This window comes from Alnus glutinosa, chromosome 2, assembly GCF_958979055.1.
Source record: "Alnus glutinosa chromosome 2, dhAlnGlut1.1, whole genome shotgun sequence".
In the NCBI taxonomy this organism is placed as follows: domain Eukaryota; kingdom Viridiplantae; phylum Streptophyta; class Magnoliopsida; order Fagales; family Betulaceae; genus Alnus; species Alnus glutinosa.
The window spans coordinates 29,766,457-29,792,286 of record NC_084887.1 but is presented as its reverse complement, the minus strand read 5'-3'; the positions used below and the strand labels follow the sequence as shown (position 1 = coordinate 29,792,286).

Below are 25,830 nucleotides of genomic sequence, written 5' to 3'. Positions count from 1 at the left end.
TATATATATATATATATATATATATATATATATATATATATAAATTCACTAAAACAATATCACATTGAATTTGGTTAGTTTAAGATGTTTAGTTATGTTAAGCTTGTTTTTACTATTATTTCGAAGTTATACATCATTGTATTTACTTTTTTTCTTTTCTTTAGTAATCAAAATCCTGATTACACTATGAAACAATAACTTTTTATGACTAATAATCGTGAATTAGATAATATGTGAAATTTTAATTTACTTAAGTTTGTATATAATAATAATCGCATTGTTTAATCTTGCATATAAATTTGAATAATAATTTAAAATACTTATTACCACATATTCAGATAACAGATAATATATGCATATGTATATGTGTGAATACTTAAAAGTGATAATTGTATTTTGTAGATACATCTATTACTAATAACCTCATTTGCGATTCCGTTAAGAAATTTCAAACAATACCCACATTGATGTTTTCCATATACTAGCAACTTTTTCTCTTCCGAAGGGAGACAGGGAGTCATGCATGAATGGAAAGAGTCCGGCCTATATTGCTAGAGTTATCGATTTGCGTGCAAGACCCACGACAATCCACATTTTAAAGAATAATTATTTTAATAAAATAGGGCGAAAATTTAAATAAAATGGTAGGCGGTGGTTTTAAAAATGGTTAGCTAAATTATATATATAAAAAAATAATAATAATAAAGTTTTGATTAAAAAATGGCAAATAATTGAGAATGCTATTACTTGTGTGAATGAATACATATGTAAATAATTGCTTAATTTTGTCACTAATAAAAAAGTAGCCAAAAAAAAAAAAAAAAAAAAAAAAAAAAACTGCTTCAACCATTAGTAAGGAAACGCTTTATTTAAAAGTGAGTAAAAACAGAAAAAGTTGACGGTCGTTTTTTTTTTTTTTTAATGATATGTTTGGGTGAAATTATTTTTTGAATATTTTTTTGAATTAAATTCTACTCAAATTTTATCTATTTTTTGTTTTGTTTTTTTTTTAATAAAAAAAAAATTTGACTCAAATTTTTTAAATCATCCAAATATAATTTTAAAAAACAAATTTTTTCGTTATTCATAATTTTTTTTAAAATCGTACCAGAGCGACAGGTTTAGTTCAGACAATTAAATTTATAATAACGATCCAAAATTTGCGAAGCCATATATCATATGATTTTTTATTTTTTTTTGCATCCTACCACTTGAATTAAGGGTACATTTGGAATTGAAATTTTGTAAATAAAAGTACGATTTTAAACAAAATAACAAAAAATAAATCTTTTTAAAATGTAAAAGTTACGATTTAAAAATATAAAAATACAATTTACTAATTGTAGGCATTGTGATTTTTTTTTAAAACACAAAATTTTAAAGGTGAATATACAATTTTAATGATCAAACTATAATTTTACCAAATTCTTAATTAAAATTTTAATTATTTTTAAAAAAATTACACATTTAAAAATCATAATTCGAAAATCTCTATCGTAGAAAAACAATTAGCAATTACACTTATTCGTTACGTTAATTTATATGAATAATGATAGTTGTACACCAAGTGTACAACAATCATACAACACCCCTTCACAAGGGGTGGGTCCCACAGTGTATGGGGCCCACCCATTGTGAAGGGGTGTTGTATGATTGTTGTACACTCTTGGTGTACAACAATCACTCCCCAATTTATATACGTTCAGAAATGGGCTTATTTTGTTCTCAATACTTTATGAATGACTAAATTGTCTTTTCAGGCAATTAAGGCATTAAGGACGGACACATCTGCAATTTACTACATGTACACAACCAAACGAGTCAGAAATTTCACTTTTGACAACTCATTTTACTCCCCCAACTTTTCCCAGTCAATATACGTCCTATCTCACCATTGCATATGTGGACTAATGATGTTATTAAAAAAATGTGGATCCCATAACATTCTCTTTATTATCTCTTACATCATTGGTCCACATATGCAATAGTGGGATAAGAGTGAGATCCCAGTGAGTACCCAAGCATTTCCCTAAATCACGGATTGAGAAATGATTTTTCGACGGTACATTATTTTACAATAATCCTACATTAAGATATACAGGGTATGAGATTCATGTATAAGAGTTTCACATAGCCCTAGCTCCTTCTCCGCTTCTTATCGCTCTCCAAATCCCAAGTTCTGCAACTCCTTCACTACTCGGTAATCATCTCTTTCTGCGTCTCTGTATTTATATCTGCGGCCATTCTTTTGATCCATAATTTCTATTAAGGTTCTTTGTCCTGCTTCTAGTTTTTATTTGTGTGATTTTTATTATATGTTTGCTGGAAGTTCCACACTCTGATTTTTCTAAGTGTGAATAACGGATAAGATCTCAATTATGTTGGACAATTAATCAACTTAAAAATTTGAGAATGGAGTTGAGATCTCAACTATTACCATGGGATAGGGAGGGTTAAAATCCCAATATTGCTGATATGGAGGAATTTGAATAGTCCATTAATTCTTTTCTTGTTCATATGGTTTTATTTTCTTCTAATGGAATTGCAATGCTCTTGATTACTTTATGTATGATCCTTATTCATGGGAAGATTGCTCACATTAGCTGTTTCGTTTGCATATATACAGTATCTTCTCAGATGTTGCTGGGGACATTACAATCGTGGTAGATGGAGAGTCATTTCTGCTGCACTTCTTATTATAGTCCCTAAAAAAATATTTTTAGGGAGTCATTTTTCAAAAAAATATTTTTCATTTAAATTATTTTTTGGTGTTTGGTGCGTACGGAAAATTACAATTTTTTTTTTAATTTTTATTCAATCAAATTAATTTTAAAAAATTAAATTGTATTCATAACATAAAAAATATTAATATAAAATAATATAAAAATACTTTTTTTATATTTGGCGCATACGGATTCTGGCAAAAGTGACCAGAATTCGGCATTTGGTCATTTGTGCCCTATTCACAAAACGGTCGAATCCCAGCCCGGCCAGTTGACTGGAAGCCGACTGTCCTGGCCTGGATCCTGCCGTTCTGGGAGGATCCCAGCCAATCCTCGGCCAGATCCGTCCAAGATCCCGGTCAGATAGCTGAGGATTCGGCCGCTCCGACAAGATTCCAACCAGTCTGCCCAGAATCTGGCACAGTACTGCAGGAATCCAGCTACGGTTGCCGAACGTTGCTAGATTTCTGAGTAATTTTTCGGTGCCGGAATCTGGCTTGTCGAAATCCGGTGATAGTCAACTGTTTGAACGTAAAGGTCGACTGCGTCTGCCTTTTACGGAAAAATGATTTACACTTTTAAAAAGCGTAAATCATTTTTTGAAATTTATTAAGCATTTTTTGTTTAAAGGAAATAATTTTTCGATTGACCGTTATTTGCGCCCTTACCAAACACCGAAAAATGACAAAATCATTTTCTAGAAACTATTTTACGTCGAAACAAACGGAGCATAAATCATTACATTATTATCACACAGGAAAACAATCCATAGTAATAGCAGAACCAAATCCCTTCAGTTCAAATGAACGGGAGATGAGTTAGTTGTGTCAAAGGAAAACAAAGTTATTATTTTATTTTTTATTTCTTATAATTTTGCTCTTTTTTTTTTTAAAGGAATAGGCTCAATTCAGTAAGGACCCAATTTTTATTTTTATTTTTCCTTCTTCTTTTTCGGGTTAAACACCTTTTTGTCCTATGTAATTTGACTCCTTTATTTTTTTGGCCCCCGTACAAAATTTCTGTAAAAAAGCAAACGGTAGTCCATGTGTCTACTCTCAGATACTGATATGTGTCTCATGCATTAAAAAAAAAAACCTTTAAAAAAGAAAGCTTTAACTTGTAAAAAATAATTATTAAATTTTTTAAAAAAATTGAAAAAAAAAATTAAAAAGAGAGAGGAGGGGTGGCCGAGTGGCTAGTCACCCCATGGCCAGTTTGAGGGTGGCTCAACCACCCCCATTTAGCCTAAGGGTGGGATCAACCATCCCAAACCGACCGTTCTGGAGGTGGCTGAACCACCCCATGGCCCTTGGGAGTGGTTTGGCCACCACCAAGGCCCAAATCCCCTTAATTTATTTATTTATTTATTTTTGTTCTTTGACCGGTTTCAGAATGATCAAACCACCCCCAAAGGCTAATACCCCTTAATTTTTATTTTTATTTTTATTTTTTTACACTTTGACAGTTTGACCATTGGGAATCACCACATGACCTTTGGGATGGTTGAACTACCCTCAAGGGCCAAACTCTCATCTTCTTCATTTTTTATTTTTTATTTTTTATTTTTTTATTTTTTTTTTCCAGAAATGATCCCTGCACTTCTTTAGCACAATACCCGCACAACAAGCTGACGTGTAAAGGTGTTTTTATTTTTTTTTCTCTTTTCTTTTTGTTTTGGTTGAAAATCGGTTGGAGGGGAAATTAAATTTCATTTCCCCTCCAACGCTGCCCCTCCTCTCTCTCTCTCTCTCTCTCTCTCTCCAACTTCCGTATGAACCTGCCGTTGCCGCCGCTCGCTCGCTCACCGGTTGTGACCGACCCTCTCGGCGGTTGGCTTCTCTCTCGGTGGTCGGCCACCCTCCACCAGGCCATCCTTCACTGGTGTTCCGTCTCCGACAGATTTGGCGATCAGATCTATCTCCAGCGATGCTCTCTCTCTTTGTGGCCGAATCTGTTGTAATCCAACCTCCTAATATTGTTTATTTCTGTGGAGTTTAGCTGGGTTACAAAGTCACTTAGACTTTCGGTATAGGGTTCTGCATCTTTGGTTATTTGCTTCATGAAAAGATTTTGTTGTTTAGTTATAATTGGTATACGGTATAGGATTTTGTTAAAATTGGTATTGATTTAGGGGGAGTTATTAATGTTTTGTGCTTCCATGCATTCACAAACTTTTGTGTGTTGTGCTTTTTTTTTTTTTTTCTTCTTCTTCTAATTAGTTTGCTGTGCTTGAATAGCTTGATGTATGTCATTTAGATTATGCATTTTAGGCATGTGCTTTAGACTTTAGGCTTATGATGATTAAGTTGCAATTGCATGGGTTTAGGTATGCATTAAACATTTTCATTTAGACATCATGATTCTGCTGTTGTGCTTGTTTTGTGACTTTCTCTTTATCATTTAGGGACAAAAGAGGGAGGAGAAGTGAGATAGGGAAAGTGCAGCTATTTTTAGTGTTTTTTTTTAGTCATGTTTGAGTTTATTTTGATAGTCATATAGTTATGTTGATTATTTCCTTATCTTAATTATTCATAGCTTATATATCTATTTTTTACTGTTTTCTATACGTTTAATGTGTGTATGCATGTTTAAAGAAGACAAGTGTTTAAATTCTGAATTCAACCTAGTCCTAGTTTAGGATTAGTTTGTAATTCTATGTGTTTTTGCTTTGAGTTGTATGTAATGATGAGTTTTGTCACATAATTGTCAAATGTGGAGTTTGTTAGGGTTTATGTTGGCAAATTTAGGGTCGAAACTAGGTTGGTTCAAAGTCTAGGTTTAGTGGTTAAGTTGGCTCTTGATTTGGTGTTCAAAAACTTGGTTCACAATGAAGGTAAGAATAGCCGGTTTGCAAACTCGGTCAAAGAGAGTTCGAATGAGATAGTTTTACTAAGGATCAACATTTCAAGGAAGAATGCTTGGGTCGCAAGCCCTTTTGAAAGGCATTCAAAAGAAATCATTTGCCCTAGTTTAATTCCTGACTTTAATTAAAATCCTTTGCTCTAGTTAATAGGTGGAATCTGCAGCCTTTGTTGCAGTTATAAATTCTGGTTTTGTTGTTTGGCTGAAGTTGAATTGTAGTTGTTAGGTTATTGGTTATCTTGCTTTGTTCTGTAGGTGTGATTTGATGTTATGTGACAATATCCAAGATTATTTTGAAATTTATCAGTGTATGCCCATCACTTAGCATGCATAATGATAATTTGATGTTATGTGACGATATCCAAGATTATTCGAACAATAGAATACGTGTTGTTATGATTGTATTGTATTGTATTGTATATCTTCAGATGTCCCAGTATATATATATATATATATATATATATATATATATATATATATATATATATATATATGAGCTTGTAATGTATGATCATCCCTTTTTAAGGGAACATCAAATGTAATTTTGGATCACATAATAGGTGAAATAATGAGTTTCAATGGAAATAGTCAAGTTCCAATGGACATGTCCCCAAGCCACATTTTGAAGGGTTCTGTTAAATGATGTTTGATATTTCTACTTCTTAATGGACATGCTCGTGGAAGCTTATGGAAGCCCTGTGAAGGTCAGTTGCTGAACTTCCAAGTCAGAAAGGTGTTATTATTTTGTTCTGATTGATTGTTTCCTCGTTTGTTTTCTTTTGTAGAGGGAGTTGGCATTACAATTGTGCTGGGCCGTTGGGCCTAGATGTATGAAAACCTTTCATATAGGTATAAATTAGAATAACCTCTGCTCCTTGCTTTTCTATGTTGGCTACTTGTTACTGACTATACCTCCTTTGTTCCCTCTGGAAGTCTTCCAGGTCTAAGGCAGAAGCCAAAACATGGATTCGGCATGAAAGTTTTCAGAAGGGTTATGTGATTTATTCACTTAACACGACCTTCCTTCTCAGTACATGCTAAATTCAGTGCTATCAATTCCATAGAATGTGTTTTGTTAGATAAATGTACCATAGAAGCATTAATTTTTTATTTTTTATTTTTATTTTTTTTATGAGATAAATAGCTTTCTTTATCATGTGCATTGACCGTGGGTAATTTTTTGAACAGACTCCAGAACCAGAAGGCAAAACATGGGTGTATATTGATGTATATTTGATGTACATTTTGATAGGCATTTTGATGTATATTTGATGTGAATGTATATTTGATGCTGAATGTATGTATATTTGTACAGTTTTGGTGCACATGTGTATTTGATGTACTTTTTTATGGGCATTTTGATGTATATTTGCCTTTCGAGGAGGTATTTTCTTAACCCTTTCAATGGTTGCAGTTTTTGTTTCAAAGCTTGTTTGATCTATGTTGATAACACCACTGCTATGAGAATGGTGGAAGTTCCATGCATGGCCTATTGTTTTGAGGAAACATTTATATACACTGAACTTTGGGTTACAATATTTGATTTATTGTTTGGAGGAAGATTTGTCTTAAATTGAAAATTTGGGATGCAAAATTTGTCTAACGATTGAATAGCACTAAGGTTTTAATTGAATCAAGTTCTAGAATTGTTTTCTTTTTATTGGTTATTCCCATTTCTCTCTACTGCAGCAGGGGCAAGGGGGTATCAAGACCGAGAGGCAGGATTGTTGCTCTTCTATTACAACTTTCTTGTTTCTTTCTTTGTCTCTTATATGCAATATTGAAGAGACAAATAGAAGGGGTCTGGTTTAAAATTCTTCTCATCCATCACCAACCTTGCGAAAATTGGTAGTTTGGTACAACATAGCCACCCAACCATCCAATCGTGCTAATTGAAATGATGGCGGTGTAAACGACATTAAGATGTATTTGATGGAACCTTGTGCTTTGGATGTATTTTCATCCAGATACGTGAAAATGGAATTCCTCCATCCCTTGATAGAGCAAAACGTAGGGAGTGCAAATATTTTATGACAAAATAGCAAAACTAAACTTAGAAGCACAAATATACACACTAATGCCTCAAGACTTTGTTTCAACATTATCATTTTCCCAATGAGATTCAAATACACAAATACTACAAATTCATTTTAACATCAACTTGCCGCTACCACTAAATCCAATATAACCATTGACATAAAATAATAAAATCAAAATGATAAAAACTAAGGCAACCTGATACATATTTTCTCGATTTTCTAACTTGAGCTGAAATTGATTAGTTTGATTCATATTCTCCTTAAATTTTGTTTCAATTATCAGCCTGTCCAAAGAAGTCACAATCACCAACTTTCTACATGAAAAACATAGTCTGAAATATCATAAACTACCAAACAAAAAATAACAGACGCAAAATTAATTTGAAAAATTACCTTGTAGTTTATACAGTCGTACCACTTTCTGCTGAAATTTGTATTAGTCCAAGAGATAAAAATTACGCTATGTTATGATTTTGGTGTTCCTCAATCCAGGACAAGGATGATTAATGTCTGCTTTCCCATGAAATACTGATGGTAGGACTTTACAACAACTTCAATTTCTTGAAGGAAAACGAAGTTAACAAGTTACTAGCATAAAGAACTAAAGATTGACAGAAAAGACATTTGAAACCAGTGAAGGTTGACATTATATCTAAAAATTGCCAATACAACTTTAGTCTTGAATAGTATAATGTTATATCTTAATACTGCAAAAATAACGCCTTTAACATTTTTAAAAATTCGTATATATCAACATCTTTGCAAGTTGAATAATCAAAAAAGTTAAAAGTGTAGGTTCCCCTTGCCACTAAAGTTCATTGTGCACAGTTACCAAAAAAAAAATCACTTTGGAAATTAGATATGATTGATTTCTATTCCGTCTTGCAGGAGACTATATATGAGATAGTGCAAAGGAGCATATATTAGCCTTGCAAATCAGAAAGCCTTCAATGCTGGTCGATTTTGCAATGAAATAATAATCATTATTCATCCCCATTTAGTTTTATATGAACCTAAAGAAGTTTTGGTGCACATAGAAATTGTTTCATGAGATGAATTATGACAGTAGTGCAACAGATTCCAACTGTATGCAGTCATACTTGATCATCAAATCATGCAGTAGCAGCTCTAGTTACAGATGTTTCACAATGGAAGGTCAATTGTTTCTAGACCTTGGTTTTTCATTGAATAAGCAATACCCAGATTGGAGTGTAAAAATTCCAAGCTTTAATTATTTAGAGGATATATGGCAAATTATGTCCCCGACTAATGTCATTTAAAAGTCCTCTAAGATGAGTATAAAGAGAGAATTTGAACAAAGATGAACTAGACATTTGAAACTAACATGGATTCAAATGCGATATGTTGTTCATGGTGAACTGAAAATATTAAAATTTATGCACTTATAAATAAAATGGATACGGAGCCGTATTCGTTTAACATGATGTTGGTTGGAATGTCTATTTCAATAAAGGAAAAAAAATTTGTAATCATATGATAAGAACGTAATATCTATATTCTAAAGTTTAAAAGGAATTGAAAATGGTCTAGCGGAGTGATGCAAAAAGATATATAATACCTTTGGAAAACACTCAAAACCTCCACCTGTTACGTTAAGTAAAGCTAATGAGAGAACTCTTTCAAGTTTCAAGTACCATTGCTGCTAACTTGCAAGCTATCATAGCTCCTGCTTTGACAATACAAAGAAGAATATAAAAAATGCTTTGATTCAGAAAATAGATTTCTTTGCAGTGTGAATCCAATTAATGGTACCAAAACATTAGGAAAATCAACCATTTGTTTAGATTCTTGCTGGTCTTGCTGCTACAAACCATTTAGAGAATCTTAAAGGTAAATTTCAATTGTTCAACCGAGCTTAAATTACTAAAACTTCATCCAAATTGAACATTTTGATCTCCTGCATTGCAGCTAAACCAGCAAGAGTAGTAACCCAATTTTTGCTCCAAAGTGTCCTATTTTTGGCATTAGAAGGCAAAGCAAAACCTATAAGAGCTCTGTGAATGCCCAATGCTTTCCATAGATGAAAATCATAATAATTACATCACTAGAGTATATGCTACCAGTGTCGGGGACTAAAATAGAGGAATTGTCGTTTGATTTTGTGGTTCAAAATTCGAAAACCAATTCTGAAATGTGTCCCTATTTCAAAGATTTAGCCCATCCATTCGCAGATTTGGGTTCTTAAACCTGTCGACACGTACGGTTATAACAAGGCAAAATTATTTGCAGAGCAATACCGTATCATCTCCTATATGACTTCAAATGATAATTCTGGAACTCTGAAGCAAATGTACCAAAAAGTTGTACAAATCAAATTAATCAGCCAACAAATCTTTTTGTTAGTACTTGAAAGTAGACACGTGAATTATCGTTAGTTTTTGAACAGATACCATCTTCGTTTTTAACCATAGCCCTAGTGCTATCTATGATACAAATTGAAGCGAGACAGAAAAATAAATAAATAAAAGAGTCAAACAAAGCCTTTTTTTTTTTAAAGGAACCGGCTCATTTCAGCAAGGACCCAGTTTAGTTTTTTTTTTTTAAAAAAAAAAATAGTTTTTATGAGATAGTAAACTAAAATAGTTTTTCTTGTTTTGTTAATTTTTTTGATTTCAAATCCATTATATTCTCAATCACACCATAAAAAACCACAAATCAAGGTCTCGATTCCAAGTAAACAAGATCCAAACAAGATTAACTACGGAATGTACACAAGAACCCCAGATCTATCATTGTTAGGCGTTTTGTTAAAACTACCAGTGTAATATAATATGATTCAAACATAAAATCTTATATTCAGATCTAACTTCCAAGTATATCTGCTGATATTTGCTTAGCTTAGTAATTACATAGCCAAAAAAAAAAAAAAAAAAAAACTTAAAAGTTGATCAGGGAAATACGTATAAAAGGGAGAAGAAACAGAAACAAAAGAAATAGCGATAGGTAGATTTATGCAAAAGAAGAAAACAAGATAGAGCATGAAAAACTAAAAGAAATAAAATAAAAATTTATACCTCCTCCTGGAAACAAATCAAGGCAGGAGAAGAGAACCCAGATCGGGTAAAATGTGTAGAGATGGAAGGGAAAGGGAGGAACAGCCGGAAATCACAGGATTGGGTGATTTTGGGAAGAATTAATGTTGTAAATCTAAGAATTTTATTTCACTTTCGTTCATCCCAAATATCCCATTCCTACAACTCCCGATAGCTCCAATCTCCCTTTCCCTCTTCTCAGTTTCAACTTCCATCGGCGCCTCCCCTGTGTGACCACAACCCTAATTCTGTTTGGTAGAAGCCAACACATCTCGGCCTTTTTATAGACAAGGGACCTCATGCCACGTACCCATAAAGCAAATTAGTTGCAGAATGATCCTTTTATTTTGGGTTATTTGTAAGTGTACAGTTTTTTCTATCTTTGACCCTAAACTGACTATTCAAACCAAAAATGCTACAATTTTTTTAAAAATTTGCAAATACAAGCGAGCATGGGTAGGGAGACACTGTAACTGTAAGATTAGAAAGTGTTATATAATTATTCGGTTAATAAATTAATTTATATGTATATATATATAGATATACTTTTTTTTTAGTAGGTTATATATAAAGATATTGCATTTTAATTTGATGAGGAATGCTAAAGCATTTCCTTTGTGTTCTCCTGGTGTTATCTTGAAATGGCACAAATGTAATTTTTTTAATTAAAAAATTACATCTATGCCATCTAAAAGGATATAACTGTAATTTTTTAATTACATTTATGCCATTCTAAGAGAACACTAGGAGAACACCGAGAGATATTTTAGCATTTCTCTAATTTGATTGTCTTTAAAAGAGGAAATAGGCTCGGCAGTGCCTTCCACCTTTACTATTGTAGTTTGGATTTTTTTTTTTTTTTTTTTGGTGCTCTCTTGTAATTTTTTAATTTGTTTTGTTTTTTTGTGGGATTAAGTGTGATGGTATTAGAATTTGCATGTAAGAGGATTTTACCAAGGCGGAATATCTCATGAAAAATTATTTTAGAGGATAGTTGTAGTTATTTATCTAAGTCAATTTTTTAATTATTTATAGCACTATAGTACATAAGTCATTTAGTAGTAGGTTTTTCTATACATAGTTTATCTCAAAGTCTTTTAATTTGGTTCAGTTTGAATTATGTAGTTATGTAGTCCCCTATTTAAAAGGATGATCAATTAATAAAGATGGATCAGTAAATTAATATCATGCATGATGTTTGAAAAGGTATTGGTTCCCTCATAATCTAAAAGGCGTAAATTTCCTCAAAATTTAAGGTCTAAGTTCCAGTCAGATCCTAACAATTTATTCCGTTATGTATCATTCACGTAACATTAAGTCTCCTTGTTCTATTTTGGTATTATCTTTGTTGCATGTGAAGACTTTTACATTTATAGATCTCGTTTTTTCTTAATGATGGATCTTCTCATGATTAGCCCCCGCCCCCGCCCCCGCCCCCGCCCCCCGCCCTCCCCCCAACCGCCCAGCTAGGGTTTGAGTTTAGTTGAGTTTATGGTTGGAGAGCCGCTTACCTGGATTTTTTGTCTCATTGTAATCATTCTCCTGTGTAATGTATTTAAAATAAAAAATAAAAAATAATACTTTTTATATGTTTATATTTTTATATTTATTCTTGTTCAGATATGTTAAGACGGATAAATTATACTTAAATTAATAGATCTCATTAGAATTTTAGTCTTACGCGTTGATTTATCCATTTGCTCCTATTCTACATCAGGAAAAAAAAAATGATTGCAGTTAAGTCAAATAGATAAATAAAGACAGAAAATGGAAACTAATGTTATGTTTAGCACGTTGGAACGATGATTATCTAAAAATAGCAATAAGTATTTTCAAGAATACAAAAAGTTGAAATGTAATTATCATTCCTATTCATTCGCTCGCTAACAATACAAAAACAAAAGCTTTCTCCCCTCTAGTGAGAGACGCTCTCCCCTCTCTCTAGAAATATCTTGGCCTTCTTTTGCTACTGGTGATCCCTCCCGTCCGTTCCCTCATCCCCATATGCTACTACCTCTACCAAAACACCCTACCACCCACACCCATACCCCAATAAATCTGAGATTTCTTTCTCAGAACACCAAGCCGGCTTTGCACCGGATTTATCTTCATCCCTTTCTTGTTTTCACTAGGTTTTCCTCTTCCCAACAGCAAATGATATTGGTTTTATCCCCCTTCCACTGTGTTCCTTGTATCTTTTGGATTGGTGTTTGGTTTTGTTTCTTTTGTTTCAAATCTACTCGCCTTCTTCCACTGGTTCAAGACATGACCCTCAGCAACGGGTTCCTCGGCGTCTCTGGTGTCCACCGGTGGTCTCCGTCTTCTCCACTGTCACCTGGATGTAGGCGTGTGTCTACCGCACGCCCGAGAGCTTCAAAACTCAAACGGTGCGTGATGCATCCGCCTGCTCCATCCACCTTCTCCTGCTTCCTTCCTTGGCGAACCCTGATGAAACTGGTGATTCCCGCTGCTGAGAGGCTGTCCTTGGGCGGCGTGTGTTTATCACGCGCCTCTCAAGACAGCTCCCAACCCTCATCCACCCGATTCTCTGCTGTTGTTGTTTTTTTTGTTTTTTTGGGCTTATGTTTTGTATCCTTCTCCCCATGTTTATCTCTGTTGTTTTGGTGTTTTGGTCTTTGTGACTCAACGCACTTATGAAATCACCTTAAATGGTGACTCCGGCTTTGTGGCATCCGTGTCTCGAGTCAAAGGGCTCGCATCTTCGGAAGCATTGCCCCCACGTACTTTCGTTCATAGTTTCTATTTTGGGTTGTCCAGGCCCTCCTATTTTTGTGTTTTTGTGTTTTTTTTTTTTTTTGTAATCGGTTATTGTTATACTTATAATAATAAAAAAAATACAAAAATGACCAAATTTTCTAATTGGAATGTAATTAGATTTTATCCAAATTTCATAAAATACCTTTACTTATAAAAATGATATTTAATAAAATCTTTTTTTTTTTTTTTTTTTTTTCATAAGCATAAAAAACTCTTTCGTATTCGTTGTCTTTCTCATGGGCAGCCGACCACCCATAATTGTGGTAGCAAGTGATGACGGAGGGCCGTTGAAAACACCAGCAAATGGTGGTCAATGACAGAAGAAGACCTTCGAAGGCGGCAGTGAAGAGTGGCTAGTGATGACGAAGGCCCTCCAAAGACAGACAGCAGACGATGGTGGATATGATCAATGATAGCAAAGGGCCTCCGAAGATGCATGGTGATGGACGATGGTCAGTGACAATAGAGAGTCTCCGAAGATGGCGGTGGATGGTAACTATTCCTTACAATTTTTTAAAAGAATAGTTATTTTCAGTAATTATGGCACAGCCAAACTATTGCATTCTTGGTTTGTTCCTGGGCACTGAGCATGACATAATTATCCATAATTTTCTTCTTTATATTTGTTATTAATGACTAATGACAGCAGTTTCTTTGGGGATTAATATCAATAATTTATTTTGTGTATAGGTTGAGAAGATGGAAACTATAGACCGATTATATGTTAGTATCTCCATAAAGTACAAGAATAATGTTATATTCTAATTCAGACACTTAAATTTTGAATAATAGAATATTTATCCAATGCAATCAATATATTGATCAATTATAATTTACTGGACGTAGTTGCTGGTGAATTCATTTATTTAGTGGTCTATCCTGTGGTTTCCAGGCTTGAAAAAAAGAAGAAAAAAACTAGCTTAATTAATAAAGAATATCAGTTTACTACATTCAGGAGATGATCATTTAAATTGTATACAAGAAGGGATAATTCCTACCAAATATTTTGAGAAGATCAACCGCCAAAAAACTATTTTGACGGAGCCCGGAGATTAGCCACGTCTTAAGTAATTATTTGTATTCCAATAAAAGGGCTGAATCTATAACCAGCCCATCTTAACTTGCACTAATAATGGGCTTTAGCCTGACCCACCAAACTTTAGGGTTAGGGTTTTACGTGAACCTATTTAAGAATAACTTCATGTAATCTTTAACTGTTAAGCATGCAATTAACAATAGTTTTATTTGGCAAAGACATGTACAGAATAGAGTAGTGAGTTGTTAATTTTAAAAAGTGATGATGTAATATAAAGTAAAAATAATTTGTATAAAAAAATAAAAAAATTTTGTATTGCAGTGATTTTTTTTATTTAAATAGTAATAAAAAATTATTGCTGTGATATAAAAAGTGAAAAAAGTAAAAATATTTTAATGTTGATTGTTATTGAAAAATGTAAAAATAATAATAATAAAAAAAACGTAAACAGTAGCATCCATTATTGTGTACCGTCTCTAACTTTGCCAAACAACTCCAATATAGCCACCTTCAATGTGTTTTGAGATGAGCCGTTCCTTGGCTTGGTGAGACGCCGAGGCCACAGCTTGTGTGTGCGCGTGTTCTTCTTCCTACTGTGTACCATCCACTATTTCAAGGTAATTGGGCTAAACTAAATATTAATTATAGACTTTGAAAGGCTTTGATACCATTTTTAATGGAACAAGAATGTAAAGAATGAAAAATGATTTTTTTTTTTGTTTTTCACATGTATTTTACATCTCCTTTACATATTTTTTTTAAATTAACTAATAGATTTATAGGACCCACAAAGACTCACGTGTAGATTATCCAATAGTTAATTTAAAAAAGATATACATGTAAGTCATCCGATAGTTAATTTAGAAAAAAAATGTATGAAAGATGTACCAAAGATATACATGTATGTAACATGTTAGGTACATAATATAGTAACAAAGAATTCATAAAGAGAAATGATTTATATATATATTTTGTACATTATTTTTCAAAATTAATTATTAGATTTGTAGTACATACAATATTAATCCTACATATTCAATAGTTGATTTAAAAAAAGTAATTTACAAAAAATATGCATATAACATGTCTCAATCGTAAAATAAGTGGCGAAAAGAATCCTTATTTGAAATAATTTATCTGAAGGAGAATAACATCCCGAATACAAATCTTCATAATTATGGTAATACTAATACCCTTTCGATATTGAAAGGGTTTTACAAAGATATTGGATTAGAGATTGACTAAAAGGCTTGAGAGTATATTAAAGTTAAGTGAGGAAATTGGTCGTTGCCTCTTTCCTTCCTTACTCGTTTCTTTTATAAATCTGCCGAATTATATTATGTTTAACTAAGTAGTAAGATAGCAAAAAAAAACAAAGAAAAAAGAAAAGAAAGAAAAGCAGTGAGCCAATCAAACTTCAAAAGTTGATCAAGGATATATGCTTAAAAGAGGGGAAAAAACAGAAACGAAAGAAATTAATAGTGAGCAAGAAAATTTATACAAAAGAAATAAACTAAAAGTTTGTACCTCCTCCTGGCTACAAATCAAGGCAGGAGAAGAGAACCCAGATGGGGTAAAATCTGTGGAGATGGAAGGGAAAGGGAGGAACCACCGGATATCATAGGAATGGGCGGTTTTGGGAAGAATTAATGTTGTAAATCTAAGAATATTCTTTCACTTTCGTTCATCCCAAACAGCCCATTCCGACAACTTCCGGCGGCTCCGATCTCCCTTTCCCTCTTCTCCGTTTCATCTTCCATCTTCTTCTGCTTTGCCTCCATGCGTGTGACTACAACCATACTTATCTATGGTAGAAGCGAAAAGATCTCGGCCTTCTTATAGGCTCCTGCGCCGCCACCGAGGGACCTCATTCCCACTTACCCATAAAGCAAATTAATTGCAGAATGATCCTTTATAATATGTATTCTTGTTTAAGTGACTTATTATATTAAAATCAGTATATCTCTTTTAGAATTTTTGTCTTAATCCTTTGTTTATATCCCCAATTGCCCATCTTCTTCTTCAATTTCTTTTAAATGAAAAAACTATGAAACAAATTTTAAATAGAAATATGAAAAAGAAAATGGGAAACTAATTATTGCCACTTAATTTTTAACATTATTACAACTAACTAAATCGGACTATGTGCATCTTCAACAGTCAAATTTAATTATTATGAGCCATTTTTCGTCTTGAGCAAAAGAGGCAAAATATATTTTTTCATTCTAGTGCAAATAGTAAATAGACTCTTCTGCAGTTTGCCTATTCACTATTCACACTACAAAGAGTTTTTTTTTTTTTTTTTTTTTTTAAATTTTATTATTATTTTCTCTCTTCGTTTCCTTCTTTCTCTTTCTCTCTCTCTCCTTATTTATTTCACATTTTTTCCCCCACAAAATAATATTTAAATGCAAATAAAGAGTAGAATAGAGAATCTGTTAGAAAAATTATAGAAAAAGCATAGCTAAAATAGAGAATTTTACTTTTTCAATAACTACTTTTGTTATTATTGCCGAAGATGCTCAACTAGTAACTTTTCAAAACTACTAAACATCAGACTCTAAAGATATTTCTCAACTTTAACTAAATATTTTATTATATTGATAGAAACCAACTTTTGAACTCTTTGCATTAAAAATTTATTTTAGTTGAAATGAAAGAAGAAAAATTAAGTAAAAAAGAGAAATAACAGTAAAAAAATCTTTAACTCTTACTTTTTAGATTTTTTACATTTAGAAAAAAACATTACTGATAATAGTTAAATTTAACATTAAGTATAGAGTTTGTTAAATAGTGAATTTTGTTAAAATTTTAGAGAAAATCTAGAACGAGAGAGTTGATTATAAAAGATTAAAAGTGTAATCAGAATTCAGAAAAGACGAAAGTGGAAAAGATGGTTGCGTGAGAAAGGAGGAAGGCCATTTGTACAAAAAGCTTTGTGGAAGGTTCCAAGCAGTTTCCTTGAAATTGAACAAAAATTTTGGTTGTCCTTATTATACATCTCACCATACTCTTTTACATTTTTTATTTTTATTTCTTGTGACAACTGACAATCAAGTGGAGCATAATTCCTTTAACTTTTTACTCGACTTCTTTTCTTTAGACTAAACTTACTTTTTGATGCTTGAAGATACATAGCACTTTGCACCCGGCCAAATGAAAATTAAGAAGAACCTAATTCGCCAAAAATGTTGTATGGTTGGTCCTTTTGTTTTCTTTAATAGAATTTGGGACCACGTGACATATTCGACCTCAAGAGACATATAAGTGTTAGCATAATATAAAAAGATCGATCATAAATACCACCGGCCATGCTTTGTTTAAAGAGGTTCTTATAATCTATCATTAAATGACACAGTTTAATAATACAGTTTTAGTTAAAAAAGTTTAAGTTAAATCTGGATCATTCATATTTTAACAGCGAATGTGCTATAGTGTTTTACTGTTGCACTGAAGACAGATCTATTAAATTCTCTATATTTTCTTCAAATTAACTCTCTGTCAGATTCTCAATCTGAATTTCCTCTTCCGCTTTCACTTTTATCTCATCTCCTCATTTTTCCTGTTTCTCTCTCTCCCTCTCTACGTGTGCACATCTAGAAGCTCATAAAGGTTCTCAAACCCCCACCCACTCGGCATCATGGATTCCCAAAAATGGCCTTTTTTTTTTTTTTTTTTTTTGTTTTTTGGCTCTCTTTTTGGAGATCTAGGTGTTATGGGTTTTTAATTTTTAGCTGAGATCTATTTACAATTTGGTTTGTTTTTTGGGTTTATTTTTCTTGGTGTTTATTTGAGTGGATTTCTAAAATATTTTGCAAAATATCACCTTCCATAGCAGTTAGTTTCAACCAACTAAAACCAATTAAAAAAAATATTTAGTTAAAGTAAAGAAATATTTGAAGAGCTTGATATTTGACACTTGTGTAAAGTATCTAACTAAAATAACAAAAGCATATTTTTTAAAGTAAAATTGAGCTAAACTTTAGATAAGTCAATGAAGATGCTGTAAGGTGAATTGGAAGGGATTTGATTCTTACACTACACCATCACAACAACTGCACAACAACCCTTCACATGAAAGTGGACCCCAGTGTGTGGGTCTCACCATCATGTGAGAGGTTGTTGTGCAGTTATTGTATTGATGTTGTAAATCTAACATTTTCCGAAGTGGAATGCAGTATAATATACGCACTCTTCATTATATATATATAGCTAGCATCAATTGCTACTATATATTAAACTGAAGAGTATTAAAGTGGCTTGGATGGCTGTGAGATTTTGGCTTCTATGGGATGCAACAATCTATTTCATGGTCAAGATTAATGTAATGAATGATATCTTTGGGTCAAGATAGTGTTATCTACCGGGCCTCATGCTGATGTCCGAATCAGAATGAACATTTTTGCCCTAATCTCCATCCGAATTGGGTGTATTTAGTTTGTAACTCACCTTGAGTATTCCTTGTAATTTTGTATTGTTTTTCCGATCCTTTTAATCTATTAATTACTTGAAAATTTAAAAATTAGAAACTATAAAAAAAAAACCCACCCAAAAATCGATAATCTAACACGAATGTATTAATTAACACAAAAGAACTACTTTGCAAACTACTCGATAACAGTTGTCACAAGTTCTTATATATATTATCATCCATAATAATTTAATTAAGGCACACGCATGACACATTGATATATTATATAGTTTTTAATTTATTATAAGGTAGTCATGACGACCGGCGGCTACCAGCTGTTATGCCACTTTCCTTTATCCAATGACCTTCGAATAATTCTCTTCCACCAGGTGCAACATTTTGCTTAATTAATTCGCTTTAGAACTGCAAAAAGGAACAAAAGGCGATTTCAAATATTATAATATTCAAGGACTAATAATACTTAAAATGTGTCAAATAATATAATTAATATTCAATTATGTAACAAATTATCCCACCTACCTTGGAAGGACAATCATACTCCAGTTCAGCACCGGACATTGATGGGTTAATCATGTACGGCCCCGGCACTTCTGAGTTCGCTCCGACCAATTCCTGAATATGAAAACAATATTCCATACAAATAATAATAATAATAATAATCCAGAAGTGAAACAGTAAAATTAGTTTTACTCACGCCCATGTTAATCATCATAGGATGATGCAGTGATTGATCAGTAGGGCCAGATTGAGTTTGTTCTAAATTTTTTCCAGTTCCCTTTTCCTGAACAATTTGACAATCTTAATTGAAATCCAATATTGACGATGATATATGCATATGGTAGGTGTTTAAGAAAAGAAGAAAATTAAAGAAAAGTAGTACTAGACCTTATAGATACGGTGATGATCCAACGGAACGACATCAACCAAGAAATCAAGAAGGTCGTCGTGCCTGACGGCCATAGCAATGTCAGAACGCTGCAGTGTTCGCCTCCTACATTCTTCAGTTTGCAGCCATGCGCGAAGTGTGAGCTCCAGAATGAAAAGCTCACAAGCTTTGGAGAAAACAGCAGGAGTGTCTGCGCTGATCATCTAATCATACATTCCAACTATAAATAAAAACCTCCACAACATACTCGATCATTAAACGCAAAGAAGCCACAACTCCCTTAAATTTACTGCAACCTTGCTCTTTCATAGGCTTGCCTACTTATATTTTCTTCTTCCTTTTTTTTTTTAAAAAAATTTATATTATATATATATTTAATTTTTTTTAAATCATATATATCACAACTTTCTCGTGCTTTGGTACTTTTGATATTGAAATATAATCTTAGTTAATTTCTAAATTAATGAAATCAAGAATTGTGCTAGGAGAGTTGGTAAATCGAGGCATCTGTTAGTATTTTTCGTCAAATAAATTAAGGAAACGACATCAAAATACAAATATAGTCTTATTATAAAAAAAGTTAAAATTAAAAAAAAAAGGCATATTAAAAAATGTCTAAGATTATAAATGCATGTTTGAAGTATATGACTCTCGATTTTATTAAATTGGAAATTAGGGTCTCAATGTGATCACAATGTCAAAAATTAAATGTTATTTGCATGGCATCTACTCATGTGAAAACATTTCCTTGTCAATGAAACAAGGTTGACAGCAATAATTAAATAACTGTCTATATGATAATAAACACTAGCAATCATTTAAAAAAAAAAATGGAAATGAAAAGAATAAAGTGGCAAACCTTAGCTTTTCCATCGGATTTCATTATCCTTTTGATCCTTGCGAGAGGTAGTTGATGGTGGCTCTTAATCACTAGAATACATCATGAAAACCCATTACATCCACTGGCTAATGGGAAATAAAACAATAATTTTCAATGCCCTCTTATTAAAATATATTGACAAAGATATATAATGTGAAACTTCAAAGATCGAGAAAAAAAGGAGTTTGGAGACATATATATGTCAATAATTTTAATAGGGAAAGAACCTGAAGTATTATAAATCTCGACCAACTGTTGATTCCAAAATAACTCTAAAATATTCCTCTGTACGTACATGCACAAGCCAGGAATCAGCTTAATTCAGCATACTTTAAGAAAACAAAGAAGAGAAGGAATGGGAGATGACAGCCTAATACTGTAGAAAGTTGATGAGAAAACGCGAGTAATTAATAGAACCTCACTTTGCTTGTTTGCTGGTGATTAGGCAACATGAAAGACGCCATAGGCATGGAATTTTGCAGTTGTGGAGATGGGGATGAGGAAAATCGGAAATCCTGAATTGACTGATTCAAATCCATTTCTACTATCCTCTCTACCACAATGTTCATGTGAAGGGAGATCCATTAATTAAACGGATGGATATGTATAGCATTCAAGAGATCCTGATTAATTGTTTTCTTTCTCTCTCTTTTTCTTTTTTCTTTTTTCAGGGGTGGGTGGAAGCGATATAGAAGAATCAATGAGCAATAAATTTGAGCTTAATGGGAGCAATTAGCATTAAGTTTGAGATAATATGTGTCATCCGTATTGACACAAATAGGAAAAAAATGGTCCCTAAGGGGTAGGTCAATCGGCTGGGACCACGCTTCATGAAGCGGAGGTCACTAGTTCGAATCCCCCTCCCCCTCTTGTGTGGACATGTCAAAAAAAAAAAAAAAAAAATGAGGGGAGGGGAGGGAGAGAGAATTACTAAACAGGGCCAATATGGTAGAATATCCCTGCTTTGTTGTCCCTACATTAAGGTCTGGTTATGTTAGCGTAGAAGATGACTCCAAGTATCCAAATAGTCTGAGCAGTTGCTGAAACACCTGTCTAAACAGGTGTGACTTTTTCCTACACTTACATATGTATACCCTAATCCTATTACAGTACAATAAGACAGATGTATTGCGCGGTTCGATCTTAATCCATCCAATTGTGTAAGATCTACAGCTCTTGTCAATAATAACAAATTTGATGGCTTGCATATATCAATCTACCCACCTTACGTTTGTATGATTATAAGTTAGACCTCTATTATTTCATTAATTAATTTTGAAAAGAGCGTGTATTTTCCTGATTAAGTTGTTGGAGCTTACGCTTGACTCCAATTTGAACCTTGATCCCCATAATAATGGCATTCATGCTTCTTGATTAAGGGTTAGTGGTTGTTGCAATTAAAATAGTGAGAGTGTTATTATGATAGCCTCGTCCACGTACAGAGGATTATTTAAGATGTCTTTAATTTGAAGTCATAAATGGCCAGTTATTTTGAAGTCATAAATGGACAAGAGAATCTGATTCTTTCAAGTTCCAATGAAAGTTGTTGAATTGACTGAAAAGAGTTTTGGCTTTGCGAGGTGTAAATAATAAATATGACATGGATGTGATGTGATTAACATGTATGATAGATTTAAATTACATTTGGGCTTGAATTTGGAGCGCATGGTTAATCTCATAATGTAAACGAGCAGCAACAAATTAAATATAGTCTACACACAACCAAGTCAAGTCCAAACATGAATGTACTTTCCAGGCGCAGAGAGAGAGAGAGAGATGCATTGTAAAAGTAGCTTCATTTGAAAGTTTCGTACCAACCGGTATCAAATATCATCATTACAAACTTGAGTTTGGCAGTTTGGCTAGTTAGAGGTGCCAGCCAGCATCTAATGCGTATACGTCAATACTGCATACATGTACACCATTCAAGAATTGTCTACGAGCAGCAATAGACGTTTTTAACAAAAACCAGTCTAAACAAATCATTTATTTGTTCCCCACACCGTTTTTTCCTCAGCAATATCCAACATTAACCCATTTTTATCATTTTTCGACTGTAGTCTTATTTGATCACAGTGAATATTATCAATTTTGTTACTATTATTATTTTTTGTTCTTAGCAGTATTGAGATGAGAATTATGTACATAGCCATTAGCACCAGAAGCAGCATTTAGTGTAAGTGTGAACTGTGAAGTGAATGGTAGTAGTAGTAGTACCATCACAGATCATCAACGCGGGCCCAGCAACAACTTCTCTTGGTCGTTGAGAGAGTGGCGGAAGTGGCACCTGTGGCCGTAGGGACACGTGGCGCCAGCAAGGACCATCCGGCACACCTCCGTCTTGTAGCGCGGGTGCCTGATCACGGGACGGAGCTCGGTGATCCCGTGGGCGAACTGGCAGTGGTCCCCGTACGGACACGTGCCGCTTTCCTGCCACTTGTTGCACAGCTCCGTCTTGTGCATCCCCTGGTTGTACACATCCAACTCCAGCGCCTCTTGCTCCGCGTCCCTCTTCCCAGGCACATACACCTTTTGCTGCACCCGCGGCACACATTATCAAAACTTTCAAACATTAAAGAAAATGTTATTAATTTACAGAATAGATGCCAAACAAAAACAAATTCATTCGCGTGCTTTTTGAAGTAATTAGTTAAGCAAACGTTTCGAAATCACTCACCGATCCGGCGGCGAGTTGACTCGGGACACGTGGCCGAGTGAATGAGAGACTTGGGCTCGGAACGCCGTTGCTAGTGGCCGCAGGGATGTGATGTGCCTTGGCGAAGCCAGTGGAGCGGACGGAGATGCTCTTCGGGAGAGAGAACCGGTCGGAGCTAAGCCGGTCGAAGCGGTTGGTGGTGGTGGTGGTGGGAGTGTGTTCGTCGTCGATGGAGAGGCGGCGAAAGTGGTGGAGGAAAGAGCGTTCGGGATTGGCGGGGGAGGAGAGGAGGCGGTTGTGGAAGGAGGCCTGGGAGGAGAGGAACTTGAGGAGCTCGGCGTTGGCGACGCGGAGCTCAGCGTTCTCTTGACGGAGGGCGTCGGCCTCGGCGATGAGGTCGAGGAGGCTAGCGCGGCAGAGGTCGTAGTGGCCGTTTAGTTCATGGTACTGAAGGATGAGGCGGGCCTGGTTGAGGCGCTGCTGAGTGGCGATGGCGTCGGCGTTGAGGTCGTCGATGATGGTGGAGGAGCAGCACGTGGAGGGGCTAAGGGAGAGGGAGGATGATTTTGGAGGGAATATAGAGTGGTACATTGAGGCGAAGTCGGTGCCGAAGCTTTGGTTCTCGGAGAGATGATCAACGCGAGTAGTATCACGAGGTGGAGATGAGGGAGGTGGTGGTGGTTGAGCGCTTTGAGATGTGATCTGTGAAGAGGTTGCGGCGGTGGTTATAGTGCTGCCGTTGGAAGGCGGAGACGCGTCCTTCTCCATGTGAGGCTGAATTTTCTCGAGAAACAAACAGAAAAGTGTCAGATCAAAACAGCTAGAAGAACGTACAGATAAAAGTCTCAGGAAACAGAAAACAAAGCATACGAGAATATTGCAGAATAGAATCTGACCTGAACCACAGCAGAGCGGAAGAGATTCAGCGAGAAGCAAAGCTAATGAAGAAACGCTATTTATTTATTTATACGGAAATGGGCGGGAGTGATAAGGTGCAGGTGTTTGCGGGCGCACAGGACGTACGCATGGGATGAACCAATCAAGCCGATGCTTGTCCCTGATTTTTAATAGACTGAACACATGGAAGCAGTTGATTGGCTTTCGTTCAAAAATCCTAACTCTTTGTTCTCTCAAAAGGAATCTGAAAGGAGGCCCGAGACCGTTAGAGAGAGCGCCCTCACTAGTCCTAGCTGGCTGTTCTAGAGAGAGAGAGAGAGAGAGAGAGAGAGAAGTCAGTTAGAGTGAGAGTATATATATATATATATCAGTAGGGGGGCGTGTGAGGCTTAAAGGTTGAGAGAGGAATGAATATATATGAGTTTGGATAAATTGCAGTTGAAAAACAGAAAGAGTTTGGTAGAAAAGGAAGGATGTTGGCGTGGCATGGAAGCATATGAGGTGGTGGTGGGCGGTGGCGGTGGATGCGGATGTGGATGTGGATGTGGTTCTCTTGAGGAGGAGGTTTCGTTTTCCTTGTCATGAGGTGGCTTTTTTATAGGATATAATTTTTTGAAGTAAGGTTGATATATAATAATTGTAATGTAGCAATATTGTTTGCTTCTTTATCACAACTTTAACTAACTCTATGGCCCTCTTTCTGGTGTGTCACGGCCATCCCAATCAAATTGTAATTGGTGATATATGTTCCTTGTTATGCAGCCAACAATCACTTTTGTGAAGAAGAGTATCTTTGGTTTTGTTTGATTAGTTGGTCCTTGGCTAATTGCTGGTACTGATCGATTCTAAATCAAATTGGCCGTCCTTTTCTATGCAACACCATAAATTGGGGATTGCCCACAAATTAAATTGTCGTTTCATTATTATTATTATTTTTTTTAAAAAAATAATATATATTTTAATCTTCAACTCAACCCCTTGTCAAAATGGAAGCCAACATATATAGTAGAATAGAATAATACATGAGGTCAAACAAGCTAAGCTAGCTGAGGCTCCAACGAAATAAACAAAACAACACCAGTGCCCTCAATGAAAATTATGTGTTCCTAATAACAAAAAGTTAAAATAAAAAATTACATGTATTCCTGATTTGACCCTTTTTCCCATTTGAATAATTAAAAAAGAAAGCTGTACGTGGGATTATGTGTACTGTAGTGAGGAAACAAAAGAAAGAAATTGAAATGAGGTGGTTTCCTTTGGGCCGAGAAATGGAATGGAATTAAAAGGATCCAAGTCCATGCCCTGCTGTAATTAGCTTTGGGCCGAGACAAGGCACGTCCACGTCCATGATCCTATGCGGCTATGCGGGAGCAGCCCTTATATATATATGGCATATTTATTGGAAAAAACGCCAAATATATATTATTAAACCTGGCCTTACTATACAGATCCTATTTTAGATTATTATTATTATTATTATTATTTTTATTTAGATTTATTATGTAAATAGTTCTAAATGTAGTGACGAAGAAGTATGTTCTCGATCAACCACCTGATGGGGGGTCATGAATGGTAAAATTATTTTTAA

At 34.4% G+C, this 25,830-nt stretch overlaps 2 protein-coding genes and 2 long non-coding RNA genes across 6 annotated transcripts; 1 reads left to right on the top strand and 3 right to left on the bottom strand.

Annotated features, from left to right (window-relative positions):
• The first annotated feature begins 4,396 nt into the window (after window positions 1–4,396).
• Window positions 4,397–7,136, top strand: LOC133860167 (uncharacterized). 2 transcript variants are annotated; one of them, XR_009898883.1, is made up of 4 exons: window positions 4,397–4,679; window positions 6,146–6,289; window positions 6,371–6,434; window positions 6,519–7,136. It is a non-coding gene; the product is annotated as an uncharacterized LOC133860167 (long non-coding RNA). The 2 variants fall into 2 exon arrangements; XR_009898882.1 differs by having other exon boundaries at window positions 4,397–4,749.
• A 535-nt stretch (window positions 7,137–7,671) lies between these two features.
• LOC133860166 (uncharacterized) lies at window positions 7,672–10,914 on the bottom strand. The gene is made up of 3 exons (XR_009898881.1): window positions 10,660–10,914; window positions 9,204–9,311; window positions 7,672–8,184 (listed from the first exon to the last, which is right to left on the bottom strand). It is a non-coding gene; the product is annotated as an uncharacterized LOC133860166 (long non-coding RNA).
• Window positions 10,915–19,072: 8,158 nt separating this feature from the next.
• Window positions 19,073–21,228, bottom strand: LOC133859268 (nuclear transcription factor Y subunit C-2-like). Its single transcript, XM_062294604.1, has 7 exons — window positions 21,112–21,228; window positions 20,917–21,004; window positions 20,669–20,739; window positions 19,809–20,012; window positions 19,618–19,704; window positions 19,443–19,535; window positions 19,073–19,325 (listed from the first exon to the last, which is right to left on the bottom strand). The coding sequence occupies exons 1-7, from the start codon at window positions 21,226–21,228 to the stop codon at window positions 19,320–19,322; spliced, it is 666 nt and encodes a 221-aa protein (XP_062150588.1). The 3' UTR covers window positions 19,073–19,319.
• Window positions 21,229–22,466: 1,238 nt separating this feature from the next.
• Window positions 22,467–24,619, bottom strand: LOC133861015 (zinc finger CCCH domain-containing protein 14-like). Of its 2 annotated transcripts, none has more exons than XM_062296710.1 (3): window positions 24,242–24,619; window positions 23,367–24,128; window positions 22,467–23,224 (listed from the first exon to the last, which is right to left on the bottom strand). In XM_062296710.1, the coding sequence occupies exons 2-3, from the start codon at window positions 24,111–24,113 to the stop codon at window positions 22,919–22,921; spliced, it is 1,053 nt and encodes a 350-aa protein (XP_062152694.1). In that variant the 5' UTR covers window positions 24,114–24,128; window positions 24,242–24,619; the 3' UTR covers window positions 22,467–22,918. The 2 variants fall into 2 exon arrangements, with proteins under 2 accessions (XP_062152694.1, XP_062152693.1); XM_062296709.1 differs by having other exon boundaries at window positions 23,367–24,119.
• Between the last annotated feature and the right edge of the window lie 1,211 nt (window positions 24,620–25,830).

Excerpts from the sequence above, each read along its gene's own strand:
- LOC133859268 (XM_062294604.1), bottom strand. The coding sequence starts at position 21,228 with ATGGATTTGAATCAGTCAATTCAGGATTTCCGATTTTCCTCATCCCCA. Across the intron at positions 20,740-20,916 it reads CGAGATTTATAATACTTCAG|TGATTAAGAGCCACCATCAA; the intron begins GTTCTTTCCCTA and ends GATGTATTCTAG. Across the intron at positions 19,536-19,617 it reads CTATGATGATTAACATGGGC|GAATTGGTCGGAGCGAACTC; the intron begins GTGAGTAAAACT and ends TTTCATATTCAG.
- LOC133861015 (XM_062296710.1), bottom strand. The coding sequence starts at position 24,113 with ATGGAGAAGGACGCGTCTCCGCCTTCCAACGGCAGCACTATAACCACC. Across the intron at positions 23,225-23,366 it reads GTCAACTCGCCGCCGGATCG|CAAAAGGTGTATGTGCCTGG; the intron begins GTGAGTGATTTC and ends CCGCGGGTGCAG.